The sequence below is a fragment of the Cryptotermes secundus genome, unplaced genomic scaffold (assembly GCF_002891405.2).
Source record: "Cryptotermes secundus unplaced genomic scaffold, Csec_1.0 scaffold1703, whole genome shotgun sequence".
Taxonomy (NCBI): Eukaryota; Metazoa; Arthropoda; class Insecta; order Blattodea; family Kalotermitidae; genus Cryptotermes; species Cryptotermes secundus.
Genome location: NW_019744157.1, coordinates 101,669 through 111,599, shown reverse-complemented (window position 1 = coordinate 111,599; position 9,931 = coordinate 101,669). Strand labels below are relative to the sequence as shown.

At 35.9% G+C, this 9,931-nt stretch overlaps 1 protein-coding gene and 1 long non-coding RNA gene across 3 annotated transcripts in view; one reads left to right on the top strand and one right to left on the bottom strand.

Annotated features, from left to right (window-relative positions):
* Window positions 1-5,105, top strand: part of LOC111874608 (CTP synthase) — a 40,090-nt gene extending 34,985 nt beyond the window's left edge. For both annotated transcript variants that reach the window (XM_023870243.2, XM_023870242.2), the window contains 2 exons: window positions 1,015-1,227; window positions 1,669-5,105. In XM_023870243.2, the coding sequence (XP_023726011.1) occupies window positions 1,015-1,227; window positions 1,669-1,766 (311 nt within the window). In that variant the 3' untranslated portion in view covers window positions 1,767-5,105. The remainder of the gene's footprint in view (window positions 1-1,014; window positions 1,228-1,668) is intronic.
* Window positions 5,106-5,488: 383 nt separating this feature from the next.
* The window catches only part of LOC117283110, a 5,096-nt gene continuing 653 nt past the window's right edge, over window positions 5,489-9,931 (bottom strand). Inside the window, exons 2-3 of the long non-coding RNA XR_004514124.1 lie at window positions 9,344-9,511; window positions 5,489-6,336 (exon numbers count right to left, since the gene is read on the bottom strand). This is a non-coding gene — a long non-coding RNA (uncharacterized LOC117283110). The remainder of the gene's footprint in view (window positions 6,337-9,343; window positions 9,512-9,931) is intronic.

Below are 9,931 nucleotides of genomic sequence, written 5' to 3'. Positions count from 1 at the left end.
GTCACACTATATATATATATATATTGACGGGATTGTTCACAAGGAGTTCGTCCCTCCTGGTCAGACAGTCAGTAAAGACTTCTATCGCGATGTTCAAAGGTGTTTGAGAGAACATGAGGAGAAAACGTCCAGAGAAGTGGCGCACAAATGACTGGGTACTCCACCATGACAATGCACGACTGCATATGGCTTACATTGTGCAGGAATTTTTGGCTAAAAACAAGATGGCAGTTGTTCCCCACCCACCATACTCGCCAGACTTAGCTCCATGCAACTTCATTCTCTTCCCCAAGATGAAAATCAAGTTGAAGGGGCGAAGATTTGATACAGTTGAGGAAATTCAAGTGAAACGCAGACGGTACTAAACAACCTAACAAAGAAAGACTTCCAGGATGCATTTGAAAAGTGGCAGAAATGCTGGGATCAGTGTATGCGCTCCCAAGGGGCCTACTTTGAAGGTGATGGTGCGGAATAAGATCTAGGTAAGATGTAATAGTTTTTATTAATATATTTCGGGAACTTTTGGATTGAACCACATAGTTTGTGCTAGATCTTGTAATCAGTTATTCCACCCCACAGATTCTTTGTTCAAGTTCATTTGACTTGGTAAATGCCAAATAATCATTCAACACCATCTTATAATTTGAGTCAAATTTTCCACGTTTAATCAGTTCTTGGTATTGTGCAATTTTTACCAGTTTGATTAAATTTTACTGTTGATTGTCAGTTTGAATAAAAGAAAGGAAGTCCTGCTTTAGTTAAGCATTTACAGTTACTGCAAAAAATACTCAATCCAAATGCTATTAGTACATACTATTTATGACTCATTCAGTCATGTTCCAACATGTACTCCCACCTGGCAGAAGAAAAATGTGACAGTTATTTTATTATAAGTCTTTATACTTTCTACATCAGAACTGAAGGGAGGGTACAGAAGGATTGAGTATTTGGATACATGTAGAATTAAGCATAGATGTCCAGAAGTTTTAAATAATGTGGTTTTTCTCTCTTCAGGCCGTGATGAAGAGAACATCCGCATGGAGATTCTTGAACTGGATGATCATCCTTACTTTGTAGCAACACAGTACCATCCAGAATACCTTTCCAGGCCTCTGAAACCTTCTCCTCCATTCTTCGGATTGATTCTGGCATCAGTTGGAAAATTGCATTCATACTTGGCTCGTGGCTGTCGATTGACTCCGAGACAGCTGTCAGATGTTGAATCAGGTAATCACAAAAAGGTGGATATTTAGCTGTTTGCTGGGAATGGATGGAGCATATGACTGAGTAGCTGAAAACAGAATGCAAAATTAATCTCAGTTTTTGTTACTAGTTTGTTGTGATATTTTGACCATTTCGTCTTCTACCAAATTGGCATGGCTGAAGGAATCCACTTCTGATGATTTAGTGCTTGTAAAACAGGATTACATTTACTCCTGATAACATGTTGATACTGAAGGTGCTGAAGCTTAAACTAAGCTAATCTTTACACCATGAGTGAGGAGGGTATATTTTGCTGCAGTGAATATCATAATGCTGAATTTGAAAAATATATACTAGCATAAGTAAGAAGTTACTGTTTATACAACTTAAAAGGAGAAACAGCATTAAGAAACTTGAAAATTTGTAGTAAAATATGTCTAAAGCACTGTACATGATTTGTTTCAGATGATGAAATCCCAGAAACAGTGATGAAAGATAATATTGTGATATCAAATGAAATGCTAACAGAAGGAAAGAGCAAAAGTGTAGGTAGTAGTTCTTAGTGTATTGAAGATGTGTAGGCAAATGTTGAGTCCAAGTAAGCACCAAGGAATCTGACTGCTGTCCTGACACATGGAAAATTAAATCATAATGCCCATTGGAAAATCTTGCATAACTTATCCAGGACGGAAATGATACAGAGAATTCAAAATGTAGAATGTTGCAGTCAGTTTTCAAAGTTGTCAGGTTCTAAGATTTATTGTGTACTGTGATTTGTCTCCCAGTGTTTCAGAAGCATTATCAATCTATATGAATAACAAGGTAATCAGTGAATCTTCTTCTGTACTGCTTGAAATGCCATGTTTTCACTGATACCATGGGCACTATTTTCCTAAAAAGAATATACCAAAAGTTGCGATGAACATTTTATTTACAATGGTTATAGTGGTGCATGGTTTTTTAGTGATAAAGTTGATAATGGTGTTCTCTCATTCCAAATGATATTTTAGCTTTCACAGCTTTCTCTTCCTTTCTCATGTATATACCAAAGCTACAGTTCACAGTCATCATCATCATCATCATCATGGGATAGGCCATGTATTATCTGTTCCGTCCTCTTGAAGAGTATGCTACTCCCTCCATCTTAGCTGTGGGCATCCCATGTTTTGTTTTCTTTTCAGGTTGTATGTTAGAATTTTTTTTTTTTTTGGAAATCAGTCTCTTCCATTCATTGCATGTGATATTTCCATTGTAACCTGGATTTTATAATTTTAGCATTTGCATCAAAACTATTCAGTTCTTCCATAATTTTAGTATTTCTTATTTGGTCCTTCATTGTGTAATCTGCTACTCTCCTGAGGAATTTCATTTCTGCAATTTCAATTTTTGCTTCCTTCCCCCCACCCATTCTTTCTTTCTCTTTTTCCTTAGTTGCAGTCAAAATATCGGATCAGTATGTAAGTATAGATACTGCCACAGCTTTATAAAACTTTACATGTCCCACTTTCCTTATCTTATTGTGCAGTTTTCTTCTTATGCTGCACATTTGACTAAATATATTCATTTTTATTTCTAAATTTCTGTTGTATGATACATCAGTCTGGCTTCTCTTCTTTTGACGAATCTGAATATGTCCGTTTTTATAAGACCAGGTTACCAACTTGGTGCTAAACCTCTGTCCTGGGGGGCCTGTTTTTTTTTGTCAAAGTTTTCCGAGGTTAGCACATTTCACATAATTAGTGGATATTCATCTATTTAAAAGGTAGACTTAATCAGAAATTGCTCTGCTGGTAGAAAGCAAATATGTGAGAAGTGGCATTCATGTGTGTGGTTTATATCAGGGATGTAAGATGGAGGATTCCTGCAGACACAATTCATGCATTTAAAAGGGTCCAGTATCTCCCACAAGCAGGATGATAGATCCTGGGAAGCATGAGTCTGTGGTGAAAATAAACGAATACAATTCACAATACTTCTTATCATATAGACCAGGGCTGCCCTGGTGGAGGCACTTGGGCTGCATGTGTCTTACCATTTTGTTTTGTGGGGTTGGCAAGTCTCTTGTTCCATTCCTCAAAATATATGTTCACACTAACCTCTTTAAAGAAGACAGTGAATCTTGTCGAAAAAGTTCACAAATATTGCTTTTCAAATATTCAGTGTAATTTTCAACTGATGTCGCATGCTACCTCATAAATAAGTTTAAAAACGTATGGAATTGGTATGATTTAAGGATCATGTGTAAATTGATACAACATAATAAACCTTCAACAGCTGATGTTTGAGAAACATCAGTGAAGTAATAGTTAATTTAAATAAATGTTTTTAGGCTTTGTTGATGTATTTCTTGTTTGTGAGCTTGTGCTTCATAGATAGATCATTCCAGGGCAGATATTTATGTCAACGCACTGGGAAAAAAATAGTTCTTGTAATGCAGCCCACAGACAGATGCCTGAGGTACAATGCAGCTTCTCAGAGATTGAACTTTGACAGCCCTCATGTAGACTTACACTTAATTTGTAAACTTTATATTTTATTTCCTAAAGCTGGGATGCTTTTCAAATTCAAGGGATTGGAGAAAATAGGATATAAGGTCTGTAGTATCTGTGTATAATGAATCATGGTTTATATTGTTAAACTTTGCACATGAAAATCCCCTGTTCCCATAATGGTTTAGGCCAGATATTGATAGCCAAATAAGAGTTCAAACTTTGAAAGTTGTATAAGTTTCCTTCAAGAAGAAAATTTTAAAAATGTAGAGATACTTGTGACATTAGGACACTATATAAAAGAATAAGGATTTAACAAGACTCCAGTTTTTGTTTGCAAATTCGGTGTTAATGTACTTTCTACAGTTATTAAACTTTATCTCCTTTACGAGTGTAAGTAAAAGCACTAAGTAAAGACATTCAAAAATAAAATATGCAACATTCTGTAGGATACACCTTTGGCTATGGTGTGCTATGTTAAAGTTCTTTCAGTTTCCTGCATTTGGAACTTTCGAATAAATTTGATGGACATGATTGTGCAACCTAGTTTCTTTAATCCTTGAGTTTAAGAACAAATTTATGGACTCAACAATCAGTCCAAAAGTGCATATTTTTTATATCTTTTGTATGACTGTAAGAAAATTTTCAATGGAGATAAGTTGTACTTTGGAATCATTGTTATGACCAACTCTTCAATGTCATGTGCATCAAAAAATGCAGATGTGTAGTCATGGTGCTAACAGCTAATATCAATCTGGAATGCATTGAATGCAAGTCCATAAGGTTAGATACATCAGCTTTATCCAGATTTTAGGCAACAAAATTAACTTTTTTAGTAATATGTCCTTAAACTGTCAAATGCTCACGGTCTGTACATTAACCACTTGTCTCATTTAAACCCCTGCTGTTGTAGTTATCAAGCAAGATACCAGTATTGAAATGGTTATTTGTGTCCGTCAGTATACAGAGGTATCACGTTTTTACCTACTTTCAGTAATTATGCGCATAGCATTGTTGTGGTATGTGGCTGAACATATTGCAGAAATTTGACAAAGGTGAGGATGTGTGCAATATGAAAATGGTTTTGTGATTTGTATGTTGGGGTATAAAAACTTGTGCTGGGTACACAGTTTCAGTTTTCAGTTAAATTGCAATATACTCGTACTATTATAGTTGTTCATGAACTTTGTATTGTAGTGTAAAGTTCTTACAGAATTTATATTGTTTTGTATTGTAATGAAAAATTCTTGTAATTGTATGATGATGAACATTTCAATAAGATTATCTTTATTTTTCGCATCCTCTTGTGTATCATATATGAAAGCTATAATTGAGAGCAGTCAACACAACAGTTGGTTACAGACCAAGGTTAAAATGTTTAATATTCCATTATTTTTAATTACATGCCACTACATGTTTCAGTAGAGTTGGGATAGTGTAGTCGGTGTAGCAAATGCCTATGGGCTGGATGACTGAGGGGTTGGGAGTCTCGGTAGGGTCAAGAATTTTCTCCTTTTCATGTCATCCAGACTGGCTCTGAGGCCCATCCAGCTTCTTGTCGAATGGGTACTGAGGCTCTTTCCTCAGGGATAAAACAACTGGTGCATGAAGCTGACCTCTCATCTCCAACCAGTGCCGAGGTCAAGAAAATGTGGATCTATACATCAACTCCCCCATACTTCTTCATGGCCTAGTGCTTAATTAGTTGAGCGCAGTGACGACTTTACTTTTTATGTACATGTTTCAATCTACGAACTTCGCTGACAAGCAGCAATCACTCGGTCGGTATAGTTCGCTTGTGGACACAAGGTACGGAGTTTATTTTAGTTTAATCTACAGAGATCATCAGCGTAATATATATAAAATAGACACTGGACATACATACAGCACAATTAACAATACATTGGAAGTACTTCACATAGAGAAGAAAGGTCAACTACTAAACATTAGAACGGTTTCACATATATAACCTTAGCAAATAAAAATAAGAAATGAATGATACATTTGCTCTCACACATAATCCAATATTTGATGTAATAATAAATACACATTGTCCAATATAATGAATAATACCAGAAACTGAAAATAAGTATGTCTTTTTCTGGACCAGCAGAACAGTTCCTTTACTGGGCTACCCTAAACTCTTGTTCTCTTCTCTACTTGGTTCATTTGGTAGTTGGTCTGAGAGCCAGTGGGTACTGATGGTTTCATTTTGTCCCATGGGCAAGCCAACAGGAACTGAGTTGCACTCTTCCATTTCCCTCCTGTTTCCTATGTAGTAAAAAATTCTGGCTTGTTGATTGCTGTGCTTACCATCTGCTTACACAGTGATTTCTTGCTTGGATTATTCGTCACCATGAAGGTTGAGGTGATATTTTCTCCGAAACGTCAGTAGACATTCAGAAGACTGCATGGTTTTATATCCCAGAAGATAATACTCTTTAGTACATAATACATAATACGCTGCTATGAGAATCTCGAGTCCCACATGAAAATAAGTACACCACCCTTCCCACCAGCATATCCACCTCCAAATATCTCATCTCATGGCCAGAAACTACACAATGTATCCACACAGTACCAGCAGCACTCATGCTTTGCTTACTTCAGTCATCTTCCATCACTCAACAGCACACAAGGTACACTGTAAAAATGGAAGAATGTAAGACAAACATAGTATGTACACTAAATGCAAGAACATCATAAACAGAAAACAATTTCATATACAGTCAAAATATCTAAGTTATAACAACTCGGCAGGCCATACTAAAGTTGAGTAATCCATACAGAAAGTTTTCCTATGTATACAGTTACATAAGTAAAATGTCTTAATAGCATACACAGCTAAAACAACAATCCACAATTATATAGACATGAAATTCCAATTAATAAAACTTCCCCACTTTAGTTATAGCAACTCTACAAGGCACAAAATCACATATAGTCACAATACCACAAACTTCATATGCCGAACAATCGCCCTGGCACACCAAAAGTATGCAAGTGTCCACAAAATCACAATCACATAATTATAGTATTTAAACATATATATTAAACACATATTAAATTCAAGGTTTCAAACACCAAAAGATATCGAAAACACTGAAGCTCATCTACACCACACAACAACCAGTGCCCTAAACACACCATCCTCCCCATTTTAAAATAAGATTATAATTTTTATCTTATTTACTTGAACAACTAGATTGTAACTTTTAGCACATTCACCTTTAACACATGACAACACATTATTCAAGACTCGGTGGTAAAAGGTAAAAGGTAAAGCTGTCCCTGTAATAGGCTGTGGAGGCCTATAGGGTTGTGAAACGTCGAGGTTCCCACATTTTCTCTAGACACACAGCTCAGAGATGGTGGTAAATTTGTCAGCCTTATGCACCAGCCACCCTTTACTCCCAAGGAAAATTCCTGGTACTCTTTTCTGTTATAGGCCGAGTTGACCCCAAGGCCATAGTGCAGCTGGAAGGATTAGGTAAATTGAAAAAAATCCACCTCATTGGTACTCGAACCTGTGACCTTCTGGCTTGTAGCATAGTGCCTCAACCAACTACGCTGCCGTGTCAGGACTTATCCCACACTATATAGTTAGAATTTTTTAAAATTTAGGTTATATTTTTGGTAAATGAAAAATGGATCCATTTTAATGGATGATTTATTGATGATGCATGCATTCATAGACCACCTGATGATCTCTGTAGACTGAAACATGTAGTGGGATGTAAATAAAAGTAGCCAAATATTAAACAGTTTAATGTTGGTTTATAGCTCTCAGTTATACCTTTATTTGTCAATGAAAATTTATAGAACACCAGGAACAGAAGTCACTGTTGCAGTCTGCAGATAGAAGTCTGTCTCTGAATGAGAACTGATTCTGCCAAAAATTTCTTGCCATGAACACTCTGTATGCAGTGACTAATATAATGGTATGTTTTGTATACTTGTTTTCATATAAGTGTACATTCATTGTGGTACAAATTCAGATGGCCATAGTCATGATATGTATGTATGTAATATTAACAGGATATTCCATTTGTCACATAACTTAGTTCATGTTGCAGTATTATGTAGTGCTAGATGAATGTTAGCTTCCAGTGTTAGACCTTAAATACATAACATATACTGAAAATGTTTTACACCAGAAATAAATACAGTAATGTCTTGACTTTTGTTTTTTTTTAATTTAAAATAATGAAAGTGTAAATTAGGATAGGGACCAGTGGCGGGCTCTTGCGAACACAGTAATGAACCTTCGGGTTCCATAAAATGCTGGGAAATTCTTGAGTAGCTGCAGAATTGGCGGCTCCTCGAGAAGGGCTCAGCTCCATGAGTAAGTAAGTAAGAAAGTGTAAATTACTAATAGGTGGGATCTTCTGTGATCTAGCCAAAGTGTCTGTGTTAATCATGTCACTTTACTGCTCAGATTCAATTGGTACGGAATAACTGGTAAGGTCAGTAATTGGATTAAATCATACTTTGTGGATAGATATCAAAGGATGGAAATAAAAGAACAAAAACTTTAGCCATCAGATAGCTTCAAAATGGGGTAAAATAAGGAATGGCATCCCACAGGGATCCATACTAGGTGCTTTGCCCATTCATCACTATATAATTGGCTTACAAATCTTTGTGAAAAATTAATATAAACCATTCTGTTTGCAGATGATACTAGTATAATAGTTACCAATTCTAACCCCATGGATTTTATAATAACAATCGTATTTGAATAGTTAAAATAATGGTTCAGAGCCAATAGTCTTTAATTAAATTTTGACAAAACTCATCTCATACAATTTAAACTAATAATGGACCTCAAATGAACCTGGATGTAAGCTATGCTAGTAAAACAGTTTTTAAAGCACATGACACAAAATTCCTTGGATTGCTTGTCATAGACAGTGCACTGTCTTGGAAATTACGTATTGAGCAGATGTTATGCATGCTAAGTGCCGCTTGTTATGCACTCGGATCTATTAAACCGTACATGTCTCGGAGTAATGAAAGTGGTTTACCATGCCTACTTTCACTCCTCTATGTCACATGGAATAATATTCTGGAGAAATTTTGCAGAAAGCACTAAAATCTTCAAAATGCAAAAGAGGCTCAATATTATCACAGGAAGCAAGGATAGAGATTCTTGCAAAGATTTATTTAAAAACTGAATTTATTGTTTCCCTCACAATACATACTCTCACTGCTATTACTTGTAGACAAGAAAAGCGTGTGAAATTTAAATTCTGACATCCATAACATAAATAAGAGGCAAAAACAACTTCCACCAACATTCAACAAATCTTACTTTATATCAAAAAGGAATTCACTCCTATGGCATCAAAGTGTTCAATAGCCCCTCTCAGTCTCAAAAAAGAAACTAGTAATATTAATGCATATTAATGCAGTGTAGCAGTTTTAATATATTAAGACACCAGAAAATGGCAAACTAAGAAGAAAACGTGTTAAATTATTAGTGGAAGAAAAAGGAACAATTTCTTGCATTATTGAAGGACTGTGTTATACCTACACGTTTTATCGTGGCTTGCAACAGGATGCTTAAATACAGAATCATGAAGACAATTGTCACTGTGCATATTTGTGAAATGTGCCTAATAGTGGCCATACAGAGGCACAGAGCTCACCTCAGGTTCACCCTTTATTTCCAGAAATGTTATTGGCACAGGATCTTGTTTCCCTTCTGCATATGAGACTTCCTCAGCTTTCATGTTCATTGCCTGATTTCCATTATGACGTATTGTGTATGTCTCACCATGTGGACCCACTAAAACTTTTTCTGAATTTCTACAGCTCTGTAAAACAAAATTTATGTTTAGCAGTCATGGCTTTACAATGTCATACAGGAAACAGTGTATGCTCTCCTTGCTATGGCTGTTTTTCGTTATGTCTAACTCATAAGCGCTGTTTTGTATAGCTTTCAAACCCATTAGAGTGTATCACGTTCACAGCACAGTGACCTTCCTGAGAAACTAATGGTCATGGCAGCAGTACAGAAAATATCCACTTTTAATGGTACCTAAAAAGGAGCTTCATAATTTATACTCTTCGCAAAATATAAGCAGAATGATCAAGCCAAGGAGTATGAGATGGGCAGGGTATATAGCAGGCATGAGGGAGAAGAGGAGTGCATATAGGAAGTAAGCCCATATGTCCTTAGGAATGTGTACTTTGTTAAATTCCAGTCTCAAATAAGTTATGGTTTGAAAATTTGG